The 24205-nt window shown below is 40.4% G+C and overlaps 1 protein-coding gene and 1 pseudogene across 1 annotated transcript in view; both read left to right on the forward strand.

Annotated features, from left to right (window-relative positions):
• The window catches only part of DNAH11 (dynein axonemal heavy chain 11), a 314532-nt gene that overhangs the window by 137693 nt on the left and 152634 nt on the right, over positions 1-24205 (forward strand). The window contains exons 41-45 of the mRNA XM_072764523.1: positions 3349-3476; positions 4489-4637; positions 11662-11812; positions 15114-15245; positions 20784-20957. Of these exons, the coding sequence (XP_072620624.1) occupies positions 3349-3476; positions 4489-4637; positions 11662-11812; positions 15114-15245; positions 20784-20957 (734 nt within the window). The remainder of the gene's footprint in view (positions 1-3348; positions 3477-4488; positions 4638-11661; positions 11813-15113; positions 15246-20783; positions 20958-24205) is intronic.
• Positions 193-2183, forward strand: LOC112915789 (iron-sulfur cluster assembly enzyme ISCU pseudogene; annotated as a pseudogene).

Here is a 24205-nt window from a genome sequence, read left to right on the forward strand (position 1 = left end):
GATTTGCATTCAGCAAGTTTGCGCTCAGAGCTGTGTATTTTATCCCATGTCAATTATGTCAGGACACCCTGTAAACCAAGAAGGAAATGAACTTGAATGCCTCAGGTGAATTTGTAAAGTATCTGCTACAAGGCACAGATGGAGTTTCAGGCAGACTCTGTTCTAGACACCAGGGATAAAAGTTAATGGGACATGTTTCTTGTCCTGAAAGTTTTTGCAGACAAGCAGATCCTTTTGTTAAAATTTGTTACTACTTTCCATTTCAGTAAATACACTAATATTGGCATCATCTTTGAGTCCTTTTCCCCCTTTCATGCCATACGTTCAACCGCACAGCAAATCCTACAAGCTTTACCTTTAAATAATCTATTGTCTCCCAGTAACTTTTGTCTTTTCTTCTGTTCCCCGTTAGCCTGTACAGTCACCTCTTGTCTGTATTTGTGGAGTAGTCCCCGCTCTAGTCTCCCTGCAGTTCATTTTTCATACAACAGACAAGAGGGCCCTCTTCAAAATAGGAGTTTTCTGCTTGCAGTTTCCAGTGGGTTCCATTTCCCTTAGAATCCAATCTTTATCCCAGGCTTAGAAGGTTCATTGTGATTAGATCCCCCATCCCCATCTCTGATCTCATTTCCTGTGCTTTGCTCCTCACTTATCATAATCCATACACTCTGGCGTCTTTGCTCCTCCTTAAACATGCCAAGGATCTTCCCTCCATGGGGCCTCTGCACTTGGTGTTCCCACCATTTGCAGCGCTACTGGTAATCCGCATGCCTTAGGTGTCTGGTCAATTCAACGACTTTGCTAAGGATCCTATAGGAGCACGCCTTGCCATTCTCTGTTTTCTTACCATGTGTATACACCATTTCCTTAATTTGGGGACAATCAAAATTTACTCTTAGCCTTTCTATCATTTTTTTTAAAGGACTGTGGCAGAAAGGGAATAATACTGGTTTATGCTGAAAACCTGTGGAAACCGTTCAGATCAGTGATCATTAGAAAAGGATGCTGGCTTTTTTTTTTTTTAAAGATTTTATTTATTTATTTGAGATAGAGGGAGAGAGAAAGAGAGCAGGACAGAGGGGAGGTGCAGAGAGAGAGGGAGAAGCAGACTTCGCACTGAGCAGGGAGTGCAATGTGGGGCTCAATCCCAGGACTCTGGGATCATGACCTGAGCTGAAGACAGACACTTAACCAACTGAGCCACCCACGTGCCCCCCACACTTTTTAAAAAATGAGTCACGGTAGTAGATTCTACATACTGTCATTTATTGTTTACACAAAATATTTCACAGAGGAAACAAAACCTTCCACATACATGTATCAAAACAGTTTTTCTTACAATATTATATACCTGAGTTTTGAAAAAGCAGTAGTTATTAAATACATCATGTAACACACGCAATACTTGGATAAGTAGTGACAGCAAAAAGGCTTATGGATTTAAAATATTTTTATTGGGGTGCTTGGGTGGCTCAGTTGGTTGAACATCCAACTGTTAATTTCAGCTCAGGTCATGACGTCAGGGTTGTGGGATCGAGCCCCAGGTCCAGTTCCATGCTCAGCAGGGAGTCTGCTTAAGGATGCTCCCTCTCCTTTTGCCCCTCTGTTCCACTCTAAAATAAATTTTAAAAAAATAAATAGGCATGGGTCTGCACAAACGCAATCCCGGGGGATGGCGGTGGCTGGAGCTCACTGGCTGAGTCGGGTGAGCCAGTGAGTGGTATTGGCCCTGCTGCTCTGGAGCCCACGTCTGCCTGCCCAGGAACTGTTGGCTCTGGCCCAGCTCTCACAAGAAGGTTGTTGATCATTATGAAAATCCTAGGAATGTGGGGTCCCTTGACAAGACGTCAAAAATGCTAGAACCAGATTGGTAGGGGCCCTAGCATATGGTGATATAATGAAATTGCAGATTCAAGTGGATGAAAAGGGGAAATTTGTGGCCTCCAGGTTTAAAACATTTGGCTGTGGGTCTGCAGTTGACTCCAGCTTGTTAGCACCTGAGTGGGTAAAAGGGGAGATGGTGGAGGAAGCCTTGACCATGGAGAACACCGACATCAACAAGGAGCTCTGCTTCTCCCCTGAAACTGTGCTGCTCCTTGCTGGCCAAAGATGTAATCGAAGCTGCCCTGGCTGATGACAAGCTGAAACAAGAACCCAAGAAAGGAGAGGTGGAGAAGAAATGAGCCTCCAGCAAAGCGTACAGCGTGTCCCATCTGCTATCTGTCCTCCTGCCACATAGTCACTGTAGATGTTCAGAAGTGCCTCACACTTCAGTAAAAAGAGCTCTGAGACATGCACAGTGGTTGCTGGTCACGTGGTGGCTCCAGTGCAAGCAAAATACATAGTTTACTCCTTCCAAGTCCCATGCTAGCTTTCAGCCCTCTTTTATCACCTTAATATTGTATTGAGTCTAGTTTGAATTTTGTGCATGACCTCAAAACTGAAATCAGTCACAAAGTCTCAAGTGTCGTTAGTCCATGAAGTGTGCAAATACCTAATCTCACCTGAATCTATCTTGGGGAAGATTATCAGTAGAAGACCTCAGTATGATGATTTGATAGAACCAATTATTGTACATAAAACAGATTTGCATATACATATAATAAAAGAATGTAAGACCAATAAATAAATAAAAGGTTTTTATCTTCTAATCTTATGAAGTCATAAACCAATGACCAAATTTCTCGAAGAAGTGTAAAAAAACACTTCTGAGTTAACTTCAGAATTCTCTCCCATGAATATTGTTAGAGAAAAATGGAGAACAATGGAATAAACTAATGCTTGGCCTAAAATAGATACTGAGCATACATATAGGGGAGAGGATAATGTCTTCTTTGGGTATAAGTTTTGCATTGCATGTATGTTTTCTTCTATAAATCCCTCCAACTGTTCTTCAAGGAAGCTACTATCATTTTCTTTTAAAGATTTTATTTATTTATTTGAGCGAGAATGAACTGGAAGGGGGGCAAAGGAAGAGGGAAAAGCAGACTCCCTGCTGAATAGGAAGCCTGGTGCAGGGCTTGATCCCAGAACCCTGGGATCATGAGCTGAAGGCAACCATGTAACCAACTGAGCCACCCAGTGGCCCTACTATCATCTTTGTTTGATGTGTGGGAAAGCCTCAGAGAAGTTAAGGTGCATCCTCATGGAAGTAAAACTTACCATTGGTCTGCAGTCCAGATATAGCTCAAAAGGTGTCCCACATCCCCATCAGAAAAAGGCAGCAAATGTACAGCAAATTTATTTATTTAATAAAAGGGCTTCCCATAGACATAATTGCAGTTTATTTTAGACATAAACAGCACTCAAATCCATTCTATATTAGGATCATTTACTCTTAATGTGTAGGTCTCTTCTCATCCATTCTGCGAGAACAAGCGAATCTTAAGCATGATGGGCCAAAATGGATCATCCTGGATGGAGATATTGATCCCATGTGGATTGAGTCCCTAAATACTGTCATGGATGATAACAAGGTGAATAATACCTTAGTGCTGAATCTTAAATATCACACCTGGAGTGTAGTAAGATCTATTCACTTGTTGACTTGAATACTAGTTTTTAATCATGAACCTAATGTTCTTTATGTAATTGCTATTTTGATAAGTGCCACTATCCTCATAATGCTCGGAATTTCACTGTTAAAGAATTGAAGGGAAATACATTCTTCTTATCTGTATAAGTGTAACCATCTTTAAAGAGAGATATATCTGAGAAGCTGGTACACGCCTTACCATTTTCTAAGAGCCAGGCATAAATTATTAAAACTTTGATCAAGTTTGTAATACTTGGATAATAAAAAGAAAAAAATGATGAAATTTTGCCATTAAAATTAAATAGTTCCTATGGCTACAAAATGCATTTCTAAGCATTTGCTATGGCTAATCCAGCATTCCCAGCAAAAACAAAAAGCAATGTTCCAAGTCCATGAGACACCACTTAAAGCAGCACAAGGTCTGTGGCTAGGGTCAGGTGAAAGAAATAGGTAATCATCCTTGCTACAGAACAGAATTACTAACCCTCTTAAATAAGCGGTAATTACTGCTTTTCTGCATTAAGACATTGTTCATCATAAATTGTAGGTCTGAGATCTTTATACTTGCATGAGTTTCTACAAGACAATTGATAATTGTGGAATTTCAGATTCTAAACAAAGTTTATTTTTTATGGTGTTCAGGCCTTTAAATGTAATGAGCATTTAGAGCCAATGTCTTCTGTTAGTAGTAATTACTACAGATATTGAAAGGTTGGCATGAATGAGTCCATGTTGGTGAGTTTGTTCCTCAAGGGTCAAGGAGCTGCCCTCTGGGATTAACTGAGATCTTTATTCAGACCACCCTTCCATTGGGACAGTGAGCTCATTGCTTTTGGCACTTGTACAGGGGGCCGCGGGAGAGGGAGTACTTTGTGTTGTGATGGTGAGTTAGCTGCATAGCCTTTGCCCCGGAACTTGACAGCTAGTCTGTTATGCTGTGCTGCTCTCTCCAGGTGCTGACCTTGGCCAGCAATGAGCGCATAGCACTTACTCCCTCCATGAGGCTGCTCTTTGAGGTTCATCACTTAAGGACTGCAACCCCAGCTACTGTTTCCAGAGCCGGTATTCTGTATGTGAACCCACAAGATTTGGGCTGGAATCCGTGAGTACTGCTTTTCTTCTTTTTTTGATTGTGATAAAATATACATAACAGAAAACATTTTAACCATGTTTAAGTGTACAGTTCAGTGGTATTAAGTACGTTCACATTGTTATACAACCATCACCACCAGCCATCTTCATAACTTTCTTCATCCTCCCAAACAGAAGCCCCATACCCATTAAACAGTAACTACCCAATACACCCAGCCCTCGGTGCCTTTTCCCTTTCTACCTCTGTGAATCTGATTCTGCTAGGTACTGCTTATAAAGGGAATCATACGGTAATTATCTTTTTGTGATAAGCTTATTTCACTTAGCATAATGTCTTCAAAGTTTATCCATGTTACAGCATGTTCCAGAATTTCTTGCCTTTTTAAGCCTGAATGATGTTCCATTGTATGTATACATTTTACTCATCCATTCATCTGTTGATAGGTTCTTGGGCTGCTTCTACTTTTGGTTGTTGCCAATCATGCTTTTGTGAACATGGGCATAAGATATATCTTTGAGTCCTTGTTTCCAGTTATTTTGGATGTATACTCACAAGTGGAATCGCTAGATCATATGGTAATTCTATTTTTAATTTTTATTGGAACCACCGTGCTGTTTTCCATAGTGGCTGCACCATTTTGCATTCCTTCCAACAGTGTACAAGGGCTCCAATTTCTGCACATTCTCACCAACACTTGTAATTTTCTCTATTTCTTATGACAGCCATCCTATTGGGTGTGAAATGGTATGTCACTCTGGTTTTGATTTACATTTCCCTAATGATTAGTCATACTGAGCATCTTTTCTTGTGCTTATTGGCCGTTGGCATATTTTCTCTGGAGAAATGTTTACTTCAATCTTTTGCCCATGTTTTAAATCTTGTTTGGTTTTTGTTTTTATTGTTGTGAATGTTTCTTTTTCTCAATCTTAGTTTTAAAAACTAAAATTTAATGCGATCATTTGAAGAAGGTATTAGCAAATAAATTGAAAGCTAATTGAGTAGGCTGACTTAAAGATAATAAAATTAGCACCTGTATGCATTTGTCAGTTTTAGTCGTTCGTACCTTGTACATCTTAAGAACTCAGTATTTGTCCAATAAGTGAATAAGTAATAATAATAGGTCATATGGAGCACTGAGATATAAAGAAGTCACTTATATAAATATATTAATGTCATATAAACATGTATGTTCATACATGAACAGCCATGCATGAACAGTGGTAATGCTTTGATTCAGAATAAGTATGTCACATCAGGATGACTGTGTCCCTCACCTGCAGGTCATCTTCCTCTAAATTTCAGTGTGAGATCCATCCCTTCCACATTTTGGTAGTCCCTCATTCCCTTGTTCCTGCAAGCACAGGTACACTAAGCAGGCTCCATTAATAATTGTGGCATGGCTCTCTCCTTCCCAGTTTCCCAGCTCCATGCCCACCTTTGGCAAGCCAAGTCCTGCTTGTGATCCTTCCCTGTGACCCTGATTTGAGGATGACCTCTGTTCCCTGCCCAGATGCTTAACTGATGCACTTCTCCAGGCTACTTTGGGTACTGATTTGTTCATTAAGTCTTATTCCTTGAGTCTACAGCCAAGTATGCCCATGCCCAGGCTTCTGTGTTTAACAGTGTTTTATTGCATTTGTCTGGGGAAAGGGTGATTTTCAAAAGCCTAAAATGGAAAGGTCTTCTTGAGCTAGTAAGTCCTTTGCTTGGCTAGGATTCAGACTGTCTTCTAAGGATGCTTCTATGGGTTTGGGGGCTGCCTAATAGAGAATTTCCAGTATGCCTTGTCTCCCTCCCATACAGAGAGCAGAGGCATTCCACACACCACATTTCCTTCAGGGGACCCCTCACCCGCCCTGGGTGTTGTCTGATTTCAATCATGAACCTCATAATTCCCAAGGTCTATAATTCAGTCTCAGTAACATCACATGGAGATTTGTGCTAATAAAAGCTGTCTAAATCCTTATTTCAAGGAGGACTTTTATCTAATAAGTCAAAGAGTCTTACTTGATTAGAAAAGACACCCAATTTGCATTCCTTAAGAAAGTTAAACAACTCTGTCTTCACCATTACACTTTGTTTTTATGGCGGCTTTTGTTTTATCCAAGATTAATGGGTAAGTTTTAATTTTCATGTGTGTGACCACAGTCATTATCCAAAACAATAGATATCTTCTCTAAAGGATATTTTTATATTTTTACCTCCTACTACCAGAATCTTTAAATGAACTACAAAAAAGTGGCTTTTTCAGATTGGGGGATATGTTTTCACTCCATATTTTTTGGATACATTGCTATCTTACTTTAATGTCATAATATTAATTACGGGATAGGTTTGATGTATTGACTCATTCAATCCTTAATTATCTTCTGAGATAAAATTATCAACCCAGTTTTCTTTTTTTTTTTTTTAACTGTTTTCTAAACTGATATCTTAGGACTCAATTTCCCCCAACTTTTTAATTTGAAAGTGTTCAAAATTATAGAAAATTTGAAATGCTAGTAGTATACCATATGCTTTTTTTTCTACAGTACCAATTGTTACCATCTTACTACATTAACTTTCTGAATGTGCATATTCTCTCATGGACATAGAGGCGCATTTTCTACTTCTATTTATTTTTACAAAATTATCTGAAGACATTAGCCCCTTTACCACTGAGTACTTGAGCATCTGTCCCCTAAGAACTAGGATACTGTCCTACATGAACATAGTACAATTCACATACCTAAGAAATTTGTTCTTGATACAGTATTATTTAATAAACAGTAATTTTTCAAATTTTCTCAGTTAACTGAGAAATTTCCTCGGTAGATTTGTCTGTTTTAAAGCCCTTGTCAAAACAAGGACCGTACACTGCCTCTAATTGTGTGTATATTCTCCTTTAATGTAGACTAGCCTCCCACCTTTTTGTTTCATGACATTTACAGTTTTGAGGGTAATAAGCCAGATGCCTAGAAGAGTGACCCATTGGTGGTTACAAAGTGGTGAACTTCCTAATTCATTCATTCTATTTATATATATGAGGTGATATTTTCCTATAAATAATTCCTCTTCTTTCCTCCCCATCCTCTCTCTCCCTCCTGCATCCCTCTTCCTCCCTCTGTTTGTGTCTCTCACTTTCTCTCCCCCTCTCCCTCTTTCTTCATGGGTATCATTTTCTATTCATGGTTTCTTTTCTTTTAGTTCAGTGGATCATAGTTCATTATGAACATTATCCTATTTGGATACTCACTTTGTCCCAAATTTGCCAATAAGAGCCCCTTCCAGGCAGCCCCCTTACATGATCTTTTTCACTTTTCATTCTCAATCTTTGAGTGCTTGGCTTTCTGGCTAACCAATATGATTCTGGCTCATTTCATTCTTCCCTGACACTCGCTGGATTCAGTCCTTTCTCCAAAGAACCACAAGAAACTACTTTTTGTATAAGGAATGGTATTTAGAATCCAAGATAGGGATGCTAGGTGTGCTCATTGCTACCAATAAGTCCTTGCTTTTAAGCTCTTTCAGTAAACAGAACTGGCAAATACATTCTTAATTCATATTGTTTTAAATCCTAAGTTATTGTGGATAGAAGAGATGATAAAATGCTTTGTTTATGGTGTCTTTCTGTGATTCTATTCAAGGACTGAAGGTAGTGTCATTATCAAGTGAGCTTCTTAGATATTTTTAAATTCACTGAGTTCTTCTAAAAAATAATTTTTTATTCACACTTAACAGACACAGAACACATTGTGCCAGACAACAAACATCCTTAAAATCACATGAACATGTGACTGGCTATAGAGATCAAATACTATTTTACTTCTCAGTCCTAAGTAAGCTTACTAGATGAATGCTGGACAGTTCATGTATGTCTGTTGAGATCTTGAGAAATAGAAAAAGAACCAGAATTAGAAGAAAATTTCTAAAATATTATCAGCAAGATTTTTTCCCATTAGAAAGGGATGAAATGCAAAAAAAAAAAAAAAAAGGGATTAAATGCATAGAAAAGGAAAAGCAAACAGGCAATGAATTATTTAAATTTATTCAGAATTATTGAATCCACTTAAAATTTTTTAAATCACTTAATTTAAAATTATTTAAAGCAAACATAATTGAAAATGAGATCTACCCAATGGTGTGTTCCTCAACCCACAGATAATGATAGGAAACAGTGGGGATATCTCTGGAATTTAGTCTGATTCTAAGAGATTACTGGAAGATAACTTTTAGGAGCCACATCTTTAGATCATACTTATTCCTTTATTACTTTAGTTGATAATATCTTTTTGACTCTGTCTCTCTCATCCTTTCACCTGCATCAGATAAGCTTCTTGTCTTTTACCCCTGCAATCCCATCCTTCCATCCTGTTTATATTTGCAAACATATAGATTCAGAAATCATTGACATGCAGTACCAGTTACCAGTCAGCACACCATAACTTCTGCCATTTTTCCAGGCCACCGTGAAAGATAGAGAACCTGCAGTTTGCTGTTGGGGGCACATTATATAATGAGCGCTCTGATGAGTTCTTGTTCTCCTACAGGACACTATTGCAGTCCCAGACTATTAAGTAATAAATTGAAAACTGTTTAGAAGTGTGAAAACTTTGGCTGCCTAGTTAGTTCCAAACTAGAAGGTCTTAGATTCATGTGAATAGCACCTCTGAAGAAGGGAAGGGCAACACAGTTGATTATATGGAACACATTAAAAAATGCCGTAGAGTCCAGTGACCTGGATATTGGGATGAAGATGATGCATTAAGGCATCACAGTGTGGCTACTTTCTAAGACAGGGGCACCAATGATCTCTTATGTAGGTAAGAAATAAAATGTGCCATTTTACTATGTCATTTTCAGTTGTATGTCCTCTAATAGCCCTAACTTCCATTGGGTCATGTTCAAATGTATAGCATCTCTTAGAAACCATAAGGGACTTTTTTATGGAATAAGGTAGAAAGAATTGTCACCGAAGATCTCTATCTTCAATTTTTGCCATTGCTGAAGATTATAGTGTCTGTTTCTGAATTCACTATGTTTTAATGTCTGTTTTTATTCCAAACTATGAAAATTTATCCATAATTTATATGAGAAATTTTAAACTGCTTATATTTGATAATATAGACTTTTTGACTCCCTATGCTATATGGTATGGTTGACTCCTAACAGGGGTCATTTGAGGCCTTTTAGGGGGGCATGCAAGATCGCCTTTTGCCATGTCTCCTGGTTCGGTTGAATTCAAGTCCTTCCCTATAGAGATAATTTCTATAAGGACAGCATTTGCTCATAGGCCTGGTAGGTTTTCTCTTTGAGACCTGGGCTACTGCCAGGGTGGATCAGTGAGGTAGCTCTCACCTGTCCCCAAGGGCAAATCCCTTTTCCCCTTCTTGGCTTTCTTGAGGCTTCAGCCCCTGGTTATCCCCCATAGGCTTCTGCTCCCACTGACACCAAAGAGCAGGGGGTGAAGGTAGAATTTGTTGTACCTATCAGAGCATTGGCCGCCAACTTTTGGGCTGCCCTATAGAACTATCCTGCCTCAAGCAGAAGCAGACATAGGCTGAGCCAGGATCTGAACCCAGTTCTCTGACTTCAACCATCTCTCTACTGGATAGCATTTATTGAGAATTTGTTGTGTGTCAGATTGTAATCCCAACACTTACACAAGAAACCACCTAATCCTCAACAATCTAGGAAGTTTGTGAGAAACTGGAAGCACAGAGAGGTTCAGCAGCTCACCCTATGTGAGCTTAAAAATGGTAGGGCTGGGATACTGATCCAGGCAGTCTGACTTTAGAAGTCTCTCTCTGAGCAAGCCCCTTGCCACCCCCATGGCCCCAGCAAGATCTGGACACTAAGATTCTACTTCCGGCAGCTGCTGTGCAGTTGAACAAGTTGCTAAAAGGTAGGTGAGGCCTTAGTGCCTCCACTTCCAATAACTAACCCTTGTTTTCCATTGTTGCAATGGAATGGGACAGGTTGCCTGCTGTCCCTACCACCCAGAGATGCTCTCTCAAATTACTGTCACGCAACTGGACTTCAACTGAAAACCATTTCTCTTGGAACTGAAGAAGTTTTGACAGTTGATATTTTATAAATCTCACTATGGTGTAAATGTGATTGAACGGTTAATAGAGCCCTATTGTGGCACTTTGTAAAAACCAAAGGGAGACTTTTATAGGATAATTATCTTGCCTTAATTTCTTCTGATGGTAGAAATGTGAAATCTGATTTGCTTATAGCAAGATACAGCTGTAATTGTATAGCTGCTCTGCTGGCAGCTAAATGTATTTATTATCACTGCCTCCTGTTTGATGAGAACTTTTCAAGCAATTGCTTTTCATTTAACATCACACAGTTTCTCTCTGGAGACTACTGTGGGAGCTACTAGGCTATGTTTCGTTTTATTGATAAGTATGATTTTATTAATATGTTAGGGGTATTAATGTATCAAAATGGATAACATTCTATAAGCTTCAGATTAATACACATGTACCCAAGCATGAGATACCATTTCAGAGCTACTTATTGGAAACACATTATCTGCTTATCAGGGTGGAGTTACTTCCAGTCCAGTGGAAAAGGAGGGACTTTGAAATAGCCCCTATGGAATTTTCACCTTTTTATATGTAACGGACTTGTCATTTCCAAGTAATTGATGCCAAGATTAATCAAGAAAAATCCCAAGCTGTTTTCATAAATAAGGCCTACCCTATGAAACTAGTTTCAATCCCTTAGGAAATGACACGCTGCACCTCCTTATAAACGCTCAGTAATGGCCTACTTAGACTCTATTATGTTTGCCTTCTAAGTGCTATTAGGAGTTTCTTTTACATTTTTTTTCATTAAGGTAAAAATGGCCATTAGAACAAGTTTTTAAGGGGTCATTTAAAAATATTTGCAGTTTGAGAAATAGAATGAACTCACTAAACATGTCCCTGAAGGATGGCACCAAGCTGTGTTGAAAGGGGGGGGGGGGGGAAGCTTTTGAGTTGGTGAAATTCTGCTCTTCAAGCCCAGTGTTCAATAAAAGCTTTTCTGTGTTCTTTTTCAGGTATGTGGCCAGTTGGATAGACAGAAGGCGGCATCAATCAGAAAAGGCCAATTTAACTATTCTTTTTGATAAATACATTCCTGCATGCTTGGATAAACTGAGAACAAGCTTTAAAACCATCACTTCAATTCCAGAGAACAGCCTGGTGCAGGTTTGTCTTGGGCAACACCATTTTATGTTCTAGTCCTGATGCAGTAGTGGCGCTTGATCACAGCGGGAGAAGCTTTTGCTTGATTAAGGAGATGCAAAGAGGGGTGCCTGGGTGACTCAGTCAGTTGAGCATCCCACTCTTTATATCAGCTCAGGTCTTCACCTCAGGGTTGTGAGTTCCGGCCCCATGTTGGGCACCATGCTGGGGGTGGAGCCCACTTGAAAAAATAAAAAATAAAAGAAGAGGACGCAAAGATTTCTGAAGTCGTCTGGTTGCTCCAATTCTCTTTCCCCAGCTCCATATTCCCCAGCGAGTTTTACAAACCTCTATGACACATCTGTCACACTCTGTTATCACCCAGGGTTGTAGTCTGTTTTTTTCATGAGATTGTCATCTAGAGGACAGAAGCCGTCTTGTGTTTATTTTCATGTCCCCAGATATTGCAGAGTTCCTCGCACATAGTTGGGGCCGAGCATGTGTTTCCTTAATCATTGTGTTCCTCCCGGTATATTGGAGTAGAATAAGAAGAACAAAGTAGGAACAACCATATTTATTTTTCTGTCTCCTAAGTAACTGGCCCAGAGAAGGTGCTCAGGATGGTTTTGGACAACAGTTAACCCAGAGACTAAAGATACTGGCCAGTAAGAGAAAGCTTCTGAGCTTGTCCACCCATGGCCCTCCCATCCTCTTCTTCCTTTATCTTCTCACCAACCTCTGCCCCCACCCCCACCTCACCTCCACCCTCCCCTCTGCCTTCACCACCCCAGATACTCATAGGGTCAGGTCAGTCTCAAGGAGAGAAGTCATAATACTCTAGGAACAGATCTGCTCTGATCCTCATTCTGAGACAGCTGGTAAGATGGAAGGGCATATATGATAGGTTGTCATGGAAGCAAATGAAAATAATTCACAGCACACAGAAATGAAGGTTGTGATCTTAATCTCAGCATGAAGAAAAACAGTCCCCAGCCTTTATAAGTAGAAAACTTCACAACAAGAGGTTTACAATTAGAAATCCTTTTTGTTTTTTCTTTCTTTCTCTAGGAACAAAATTGGTTTCGGAGTACTTTGTTACCATTAAGTTCCTATGTTACCAGATTTGTTTGAAGCTAAATTAGAAATAGTCACAAGCATAATAAGAAGAGAAAGTTCAGGTTTTTGGATAATTCACACACCAATTAAGTAAACGATAGTCTTCAACAGTAATTATCTGAGGTATAATTTATTTCTGAAAGCAGGTCTGAATTTATTCATAATGAATTAATTATGTGGTTAGCCTAATTAGACTTCCTCTGGTGTAGTACTTGCAAAAGCATGATTGTGTTCTTTCTCAAGTTGACTTATGTATTTGTGTGATTCTCTGTAGTGTGAATTTTTTCATTCAAGAGTAGTGTGAAAATAGGTCAGTAGGAATTAATATGACTTTCCCTTTCGCTTCCTCCTTTTGTAGTATTCAGAAATGGCATTTTATCCTCAGCTCCTTTTCAGCTGTTGTTTTATAGAGTAGTCTCTTTTCTGTAATTACTTGTAAGGACAAAATTTGAGACAAACAGGAGTACAAAAGGGAATACCTTCAAATGACTACTTTAAGAAATTAATGGGCTCTGTTTTTCAATATATGAAATGTATTTGCTTTAAATTTGGTTACATATACTAACTCCTTCATAATAGGCACCAGAGTCTCATGTTACTAATTGCTGACACAAAACTGTGTTTTCCAAGTACTGGTGTTTGGGAGAAAGCAGAGAAGTTACAAGTTGGTAGAGTCTCCAGATCAGTAGATAACATCACATGGTAACCTTCCAGTCCCTTTTGAAGTTTTGGTTTTAACAGTCCCCTAGACCACCAGAGTTTCTACTTAGAAATAGCAAAGCCTCAGAGTCTTTTTTTTTTTTTAATTTTTTTTATTTATTATTTATGTATTATAGTCACAGAGAGAGAGAGAGAGAGGCAGAGACACAGGCAGAGGAAGAAGCAGACTCCATGCACCGGGAGCCCGATGTGGGATTCGATCCCGGGTCTCCAGGATCGCGCCCTGGGCCAAAGGCAGGCGCTAAACCGCTGCGCCACCCAGGGATCCCCAAAGCCTCAGAGTCTTAAATTAATTTTCTTGATAACAAATGGATGATTTTTATTTCTCTTAGAGGATTGTTTTAAATTGGCAAATATGGAACTATATGACATAATAGAAGTCAAGAAAGAAGATTGCAAAATATTATAAGTGCTCAACTTTCAAATTGAAAACCTTTGAAAATTATTTCCAGGACCTATTTTCCGTGTCACCATGGGTTTTCCCCAGCTTTCATGGCTAGGAAAGAAAGACACACCAATCCTGACTTGTTTTGTTGCAGCTTGCATTGCTGCTTATATGATAGTGATCAAATCTAGTGCTGCCTTGAGAAACCAGAGGAAGGGTACCAGAGCCTCTGGAGGGTTCTGAGCCTCTGAAATAATGCTACTAAGTGACAACTGTTTGTGTGCTTCGGAGAAGTAGCTCAAAAACATGATCAGTACCGGTTATTGTTACATTGGGACAGGCCTTTGCAAGCAGCCGCCTTCCCCTCTTTATTCACCTGATTGTCCTGAGCTCAGGCTAAATTTATGACCAAAAACACATTTTTGTCTCATGTGGAGGGAGTGAAGGACAGGTTCCTGAATAGCATCTCTTTCACGGTTAAATTTAGTTTGGTGTTCAAAAAAAAAAAAAAAAAGTCACAGGCAAAGGCTGCCAGTCCAACTTTCTAAGTTTATACAACAGGTGGGAAAAACCCACTGCCAGAACACTAAGGGAAAGTGGCTTATCTAAATGTCCAACAAGAGGGAAATGAATAAATACCTTTCTGTTAAGTAGAATCTTAAGCACTCATTCCCACTGATAGTGTAGGGCAGCACTTACTCATAAGGCAAGGTATCTTTAGTTTGTTTCTAGGTGAAAAAGTGAGCTATAGAATACTATGTTTACTGTGACTCCTTGTTTATAAAAAAAAAATCCCCCATTATCTTTTCTTTTTGCCTATATGCTTTCGTGTTCATTTTAGTGATGATGAATTGGGTAAGGTAGTCATTTTTAGAAAATAGTTGATTACTTAGAAGATCGATTTCATTAAAAGTGGCAAAGGTTTTCCATTATCAACTTGGAAATCCACGACAGTGATTTTTGTCTCAGTGTAGCAAATAACAGATTGGGGGAAATTCTATTAATCTCTAAAGGACCAAATAGATTTGTTACGTATGTCCTATGACCTTATGCTGCTATTAAGGAATTGTTGCACAAAATGAATGGCTATTTCTTTTTCTTTAGACCATTTGTGCCCTTCTGGAATGTTTGTTGACTCCTGACAACGTGCCCTCTGACAGCCCAAAAGAGGTTTATGAAGTCTACTTTGTCTTTGCTTGTATCTGGGCATTCGGAGGCACTCTGCTGCAAGATCAGGTATGTTTAGAAATAGTTGACAGAAATAATTCATAGAACCAGTTTTACTTGGGGGGTAGGTCTTTATATGTGATCCCCGTGTTTTGTTTTACTTAATATAATCATAAATCTCTGCCGTTTGCCCTGTTCTCTTGTAAGCCAATGTGTTTAGGCAAGCTCATCCAGGCTGGGAGCTCTCACTTTGGCTGACACTGCCAAACCCATAACCGTGCCCCAGATCTCCCTTCTGAGCTCAGGGTTCGCTGTTTGCACCTGCCTCTGGAGCGGTGCCAGCTGCATGCTCTTCCAGTCATCAGCCACTCTTCACTGTGCCAGAGACTGAGCTCTTCATGTGCTCCACCCCTGAATGTGCTCTTCCTCTTGACCCTCTCCTATCCTCAGAGATACTCATATTTCTTCCAGTTGCTCAAGTTAAAAACCCAGGAGACACCAGTGGTCATCAGATCCTTTCATTCACACAACAGCTGTCAAGTCTGTCCCCACCTGCCCATCCCTCCAGCCTTAACTCAGGAATGTATCATCTTTAAAGATTTTATTTATTTATTCTTGAGAGATAGAAGGAGAGACAGAGCCAGAGACACAGGCAGAGACAGATCCAGAGACACAGGCAGAGGGAGAAGCAGGCTCCATGCACCGGGAGCCCGACGTGGGATTCGATCCCGGGTCTCCAGGACCTGCCCTGCCCGGGCCAAAGGCAGGCGCCAAACCGCTGCGCCACCCAGGGATCCCAGGAATGTATCATCTTTAGATTGTCCTGGGCTGTCATGGTGTCTTAGCTCGAGCCGCCGTAACAAAATACCATACATTGGGTGGCTTAACTGGCAGAAAGAAGTTTGCTTTCAGTTCTGGAGGCCAGAGTTCACAGTCAGGGTACCAGCATGGTCAAGTTCTACCAAGGACCCTCGTGCTGGCTTTCACACAGGTGCTTTTTTTGCTGGGTCCTCACAAGGCAGAGAAAGAACAGTAAAAATCTTTCTGATGTCTTCATTATAAAGACATCACGAAGGCCCAGACCTTATGACCTCATCTAAACCTAGTTACTTCTCAAGGCCCCATCTCCAAATACCATCACATTGGGGGTTAGAGCTTCAACATATGAATATTGATATGAAAATGAGTATATTCAATATACAGCACATGAGAATCTTGAAATTAGTGCCCTTGTCACTAGTCTCTTACATGATTCCCGGAGTAATTGTTTGTGGACCAGACAACAGGGTCTTGGCTTCAGCCTAACATGAGGCTACCATGCCTGCACAGCCTTCCTAGTATTGCTCATCCATGGCTGCTGATTGCTTTTAGGCAAACACTTGAGATGAGCTTGCTCAAGTGCGTGCATACATGTGCACACTCACATGTGTACTCACACCTTAGACTTCCTGAAGTGCAAAGTGGGATTTTTTTCAACATTAGAAGATGGCACATCTGACCTCCACCATGCTCCTCTGTATGTAGATTTTTGTCGTATAATGTTTCCAATAATTGTTCGGAGTATCTTCATAGTGTAAATAAAGCTCAGAGGGGCAAAGGAACTTGATCGAGGTTACACTGATGGGAAATGACAGCACCAGGATTCACACCTGTGTATCTCTGAAGACCACACCTTCTAAAGGACCTCAGGATCTCCCACAGTCCTAACTGATCCTACGAGTACCCCTGATTTTTTGCCTTAAAAATAAATGGCATGCATCTTCCCGATTTGGCCAAGTGTTTTTGGATGTAAATACGGAATTTAAATTGGAAGGCATTACAGCCCCAGAGGGCCCATATTTCCATTGGTTTACTTGTCGTAGGTCCTCAAATACATAGTTGCTAAAACCTGTGGGCCAGTCTGCTTCTTGTCACTAGGTTACCATCAATCATCTCTCTAAATAGGCATGGGATTCACTTGGCCTGATTTTGATCCTTCTCAGAAGCCACATTTCCTTCTATAATCTCCAAGTGTGTTGCTTTGTCGAGAGTTGGTGTTGGGGGGGTGACTTGATGTGGTTTTTCTCTGGCACAATTTACAGCATGCATGGACTTCTCCATGGAGGCCAAGTGCAGACTCTCACCTCTCCTTTTCCGACCACCCTCCCCCATGTTTTGTTTTTGTTTTTGTTTTATTTTTCTTGTGTTCTCCACAAGGTTTTTCCTTTGTGAGGATGTAAACCAGGTAAAATTGTGTGCGTAGGATGTGGACAGCTGAGATCCCTCCATTCCTGACCACCTCGTTCTCAGTTGATTGCCTTCTCATCTTGCCAGTTTTCAAGCACGGCTGCCTTCCAGGCCGTCGTCCATCAGGCCAGGCACCGGACCACCACAGTGGTCACCTAGCTCCTCCAGACACTCTCTCCCTAAATAAGAATCTTCATCCTCATCCTTCTCTCTCTCTTTTTTTTTTTTAAGATTTTATTTATTCATGAGAGAGAGAGAGAGAGAGGCAGAGACATAGGCAGAGGGAGAAGCAGGCTCTATACAAGGAGCCCGATGTGGGACTCGATCCCAGGACTCCAGGATCACGCCCTGGGCTGAAGGCAGACTCTTAACTGCTGAGCCACCCAGGCATCCTAATCTTCATCCTTCTCCTCCTCCTCATCACCATTACCTTCACATTTTCAAGAAGGGCTCTAACTGTGAAGCATTCAAAACAGAGACTATAAAGTTGGAAACACAAATGAAAAAAAACAGAAGAAATATTCTTAAGAGACGTTTATTACTTGAATAAATCTGAGTGCCTGCTGGGTGTCAGAGAATGTGCTTAGGCCTCTTAGTAGGCTATTTTACTGAATTTTCAAACATAAATAAATAAAACTTCTCTGTATAAGTACAACTATCCTTCTCCCCTTTTACAAAAAAAAAGGAGCCAGAATTTACATAGCCTGCTTGAGGATGCCCAGGTAACATCGAAGCCATGTTCAGACTGGAGTACGCTGACTCAGGACCTGTGTTCTTAAGCCAGGCCATTGTAGGCAGCTTCCAAAATAGGTCTTGGACCAACTTTCCCTGAGCTCCCATAAACCGCTATTATCACCTCTCTCTTGGCTTCTAAGGTAACAACCTCACTGGTCTGCTTCTGTACCTCCCCCATAATCCATTACTCTCTCAGCAGCCAGAATGATTTTTTAAAAATGTAAGTTGAATTATATGATACACTTGAGAGTTTAAAACACTTTAATGGATTTGTTTTGCTTTTAGGATAAAGTGAAAAATTTAATACTATTTACAAGGCCTCTGGATCTGGTCCTGCTTGTCTTGCCCTGTTTCTTCTGCTACTCCCTCCCCGCACCTGCCACCCCCCTACACCAGCTGCAGTGTCATCTTCTAGAACACAAGGTCTTTCATACCACAGGATCTTTGCCTGTGATGACCTCTTGCTGCTTCTTGAAATGGTCTCTTCCCTAATCTGTGCCTGTTCTCAAAGGTGGTTCACCTAAACATACAATTAAAATAGATTCATCCCTTGTTGGTGAGGATGCAAAGAAGAGGCTTAACCTACCGAGGCACCCAGGTACCTCCATAAGACTCTTAGAACAAACTGAGGGTTGATGGAGGGAAGTGGGTGGGGGAATGGGTCAAATGGGTACTGGGTATTAAGGAGGGCACTTGTTGTGATGAGCACTGGGTGCCCTATATAAGTGGTGAATCACTGAATTCTACTCCTTTTTTTTAAATTTTTATTTATTTATGATAGTCACACACAGAGAGAGAGAGAGACAGAGACATAGGCAGAGGGAGAAGCAGGCTCCATGCACCGGGAGCCCAACGTGGGATTCGATCCCGGGTCTCCAGGATCACGCCCTGGGCCAAAGGCAGGCACCAAACCGCTGCGCCACCCAGGGATCCCTGAATTCTACTCCTGAAACCAACATGACTCTCATGACCTTAATAGATTCACCTCTGTTACTCTCACTTAGAGCAAACTCTACTTTCACAACACCTGTTCATTTCTGTATTTATTGGCTTAGCCCCTGCTTCCACCATGCATCCTCATGTCTCTGCTTCTATATCCCGATGAATTCAGTGAGGGCAGAAATTCCGTTGGTTTTCTTCCCCACTGTAGAACAATTGCATTATAGTTGAGCAAACTAATGAATCAAAGATTTGTCACTAAAATGATCTTGTTGATGCAGTGGTTAGCAGATTTTGATGTGAAGTAGAAATCCTATGTATTTTGCCTACAGAGAATGGTGCTAGGTGTTTTATTTTCCACACTAATTTAAGACCAACTTTTGTAGGGTGATTAAATAAACCATGCCACCAACTTGAAAATAACTCACATGAGCCTAGAATCCCTAACCCACGAGTGGTGGTAAGTAGGAGCGTGCGCTCAGCGTATTTGGAGGCTGGAGGCAAGCTCTGCCTGCTAAGACTCCCTCACCCTTCTCTGCCCTCAGCACACGCTCGTGTTCTGCAGCCATCCTGTCTTTACTCATGTGTGCAATCAGTCCAGTGCAGGAAGTGGGCTGTTGTCCAAGGACACAGGATACCAAAGAGAAAGTAGTTTTAAGAATGTCACTGGAGAAAAATGGGGGTTAAGGACTTAGAAAGTATGAGACTACTGAATGCAGTGGCCACTCACACACTGTTTTTCGAGTTCACCGAAACTCACTCTGATAGATTATCTTGCCGATATAGAAATCACTGCGGGTTATTCTGTGGATGTAGGGCCAGGTCTTGATAGAGATACAGAAGGGTTTTATAAGCTGCTGATAGGCATTGCCAAACCCTGATCTAGTAACAAAGGGCTTGAACCTATCATCATACAGAAAGAAGCACTTCCTAGCAAAGAGAACCTACCTGGTCCCTACCACCATCAGGCCTTTCTGTAGGGCAGCAGCTTGTCTCTCTAGAGTTTTTAGCCAGACTACATGCCTTTCCTCATCCCTCATGGTAGGGGTTTCCAAATTGAGAATTTCAAAGGTAAACATTTCAACTAAGGACTTGAAGAAATGAAATAGGGTTACCAAATGTTTACTTTTCTAAATAAGGACATTTATAAAAAATGACCAAAACGAATACCTAGATTTTATAAAGGAAAAGCTCTTTCAACACCAGAAGGTCCAAGCAGGCTATAAACTCAGAGAGAGGACAGTGTTTAAATCAAATAATGTTACCAGTTTTTTTTTTTTAAGTATTCCTTTGTTCTTATCTTTATTATCAATTGATGTGAATATTGGTCGAAATCGACACCAGTCTTTGAGAAATAGTCTTACTGTACGTAACATGGTAATTTGCATGAGAGCTCATTGTTAAATTGAATAACCCAGGGGTAATCTAAGGTTCGCCTAACCTTACTTTGCTTTTTAAGTTAATAATTATTCCAGAAAATTTGTACCTGATGGATATATGGCAATTAGAGCTTTCTGCCACTCTGATATTATCACTCATTATAAGTTACTTCTAGTTATTTATTTTTCTTGGGTCAGTTACTCAATCCCATTTGTAATTATAACTGTGTACATTGCAAATACTGTGTTGAACAGGACGTGAAGGGGCTTAATATGTGTTCAAAATTACCTCTCAGTCTACAATAAGGATTTCTCTTGTTCTCCTCAGCTTTCTGGCTCTCAAGCTGAATTCAGTCGGTGGTGGCATAAGGAGATGAAAGCAGTGAAATTTCCATCCCAGGGGACAATCTTTGATTATTATTTGGACCATAAAACTAAGAAATTCTTGCCTTGGGCTGATAAAGTCCCCAAATTTGCTATGGATCCAGAGGTACCTCTGCAGGTAGGTGGGTGGAACATAGTGATTTTCAAGCCACACTGTGCTAATTTGAGCCTTTTTGTTTCATTTTTTTTTCTTTTTGTTTCATTTTGGAGCAGACTTTCTTTGCCTGCCTGACGGAAAAATTATTGTTGATATGATCCCATATTTCCTGGGAGAGAAGAATCTTAGTTACAAGAACAACTAGTGAGACAGCACTTACGTTGATGCATTTTTTTTTTATTTCAACTTAAGTCTATGATAACTGCTTTCTTTTTATCTTCCTAGAAATTTTGTGAGAAGTCCTATTTCTGTTAGTTCCAGTGATTCTTACATCTGTCCTTATTGTGAATTTATTAGACAGCACTTTCCACATAGAACGTCTTTCCTTTAACCCTCAAGGCATAAAATGGATGTTTTTAAACTCCCCAACTCATAGGTTTCGAATTCTCATGGCAGCTGACAAATCTAAATGAATCTTTTTTTTAAATTATTTATCTTCCTAGATTGTTGCTCTACATTTCTCTGCTGTTGAGTTGTTCTTCAATCTTCTTTTGCTCCAATCTCTTTTCCTTTTCATTAGACATCTTAAAATCATGTCATTCTGATTCACTTTGGAGCTTACCATTTCCTACTGTGCTGTGTGAGTAGAATATAGGGGGTTTCTATGGTATTAACTTGGCAGCTAGTGTGAAATCCCCGATGTATTCATTGCCTGGAGCTGCTGGAGCTAAGCACCGCAAGGTAGGTGGCTTCAACAACAGACATTTATTGTCTCCTGCCTCTGGAAGCTCCACATTGAAAGACAAAGCATCAGCGGGAGTGGTTCCTTCTGAGGCTGTCAGACAGTCCTTTCCAGGCATCTGTCTGCAGTTCAGTGGTGATCTTGGTGTTCCTTGGTTGGTGGCAGCATGGCTCCAGTCCTCACGTGGTATTTTCCCCATGTGTGTCTCTGTATGTAAATTCCTGTTTATATAAAGACACCAGTCATTGCATTAGGGGCCGCCTCTTCTTGTGTTAGTAGTGTGCTAACACAATACCACACAGTGGGTGGCTTAAACATCAGAAATGAATTTCATCCTGGAGGCAAAAAATCCATGATTGAGGTGTTGGGAGGTTTGGTTTGCTTTGGTTTGGTCTCTCCTGAGACCTCTCTGCTTGGCTTGCAGACGGCCACCTTCTTGCTGTGTCCTGACATGGCCTCTGTGGGTGTGCTTCCCTTCAGGGTTTTAACTTTATAAGGCATAACCTTTAATAACCTTTTTTACATATGGAAGATGGGCACACCAAGAGATTATATAATGTGTGTCCAAGCCATGTCCTGACATCTTCTGTGTGGTAGGTGAAACAGGGTTCAGGCTCTGGACAGGCTTGGGTTTTAATCCAAGCATCACTATTTACTCCTTACTACTTTGCTATGACCTTGGCCAAGTTATCAGTGTTCTCTAAGCTTTAGTTTCATTGTCTCTGAACTGAAAATCATGACAAAACTCTCCTATAGATTGGTTGTATCATACGACCTAGCATATGAAGTGCTTAACATAGTACCTGTCACATACTCAGCTCTCAGTAACTGTGGATTATTGGTATTGATGTATAGAGAAAAGAGCTAAAGGCCAAATTAAAAAGCACATGATGACAATGAACAGCAAAAGAGGGGGAAAAATATTATAAAATGTAACTCTGATGTAAAACAATCCTCTGGGACTGTTTGATGTAGCATAGAACGGCCTGTGCTCTCAGTGGCCCTGAGAGTATTGCCGAATTAAAATAAAATTCTAGTGTAAATATTCATAATCATAAAAATGATCCTGAATGACCTATAAAAGACCCAGTTGTGTTCAGTATATGGTAACCAAACAGAGAAGGAATATATTGTAACATTTAGGTGTGTTTTGTTTTGTTTCATTTTTGTGGTTTCTTGCTTTGTTAGTTTGTTTTAAAGAACACTGTAAATCCCCTTTACCCCCTTTTGAATTTGGCCACCAAAAGTGCAAGAAATGTCAACTCTCTTTTAATCACAGTGCAGGATTCTATTTCTTGCATGTCTACACCAGCTACCTCTTTCCATGATATTATATATTAGTCTGTGTTCTCTGAATCTAGCGTTTATTTCCATTCATTTTATTTTTTTTAAATTAATTTTTATTGGTGTTCAATTTACCAACATACAGAAAAACACCCAGTGCTCATCCCGTCAAGTGTCCACCTCAGTGCCCGTCACCCATTCCCCTCCAACACCCGCCCTCCTCCCCCCTTCCACCACCCCTAGTTCGTTTCCCCGAGTTAGGAGTCTTTATGTTCTGTCTCCCTTCCTGATATTTCCCAACATTTCTTCTCCCTTCCTTTATATTCCCTTTCACTATTATTTATATTCCCCAAATGAATGAGAACATACACTGCTTGTCCTTCTCCGATTGACTTATTTCACTCAGCATGCAACGAAACGTCGGGACACCTGCACCCCGATGTTTCTATCAGCAATGGCCACAATAGCCAAACTGTGGAAGGAGCCTCGGTGTCCATCGAAAGATGAATGGATAAAGAAGATGTGGTTTATGTATACAATGGAATATTACTCAGCCATTAGAAACACAAATACCCACCATTTGCTCCATTCATTTTATTGTACTCCCCTAAGCCACCTTAGATTTGCTGTGAAATAATAAGGTATATATAAATAGCTAATTTTCAAAACAGAAGAATTGTTGTAAAGTTTTTTTTAATAAAACAGTGTATAATATGTTTGACATGTACATTGGACTTAGGAATATTTCACATAAAATCACTGTTTCCCACCAGTGGGTCACTCGCTGTGCTGAGCTCCTTTAGTGTAAACTCTCCCCTCACCATTTTGCCACTTAATCTTACCCAGCCGAGGCATTGCTGCCAACTTTGTTTATGTGTGGCTTGACTTTTCAAATGTTTTGTCACCTCCTGAAGACTGCTGGTTGGTCTCTTAAACGCTTATTGTATTCCCTTGTATGCCTAACACGAGGCTGGACAGAGTGTAGGTGCTCTGTGATAGGGGGCTCTGGCTCACACTTAACTTGGAAGAGATAAATCAGTTGCTTATGTTGCTGGACTTTGATGGCACTCAGCAGCTGCTCTCCTCAAGCTATGGTGTCTGAACTCTGACAGTGCAAAACTGAAGATCAGGTAAGGTCTCTCCTCCCGAGTGTTAACTTGAGTTAAGAATTCTTTGGGTCTCATTCTCAAGTTACTGTGTTGGTTCAGATACGAAATTTTGGAATGCCTCCCTTTCTGACTTT

Source organism: Vulpes vulpes, chromosome 7 (genome assembly GCF_048418805.1).
Source record: "Vulpes vulpes isolate BD-2025 chromosome 7, VulVul3, whole genome shotgun sequence".
NCBI classification, from domain to species: domain Eukaryota; kingdom Metazoa; phylum Chordata; class Mammalia; order Carnivora; family Canidae; genus Vulpes; species Vulpes vulpes.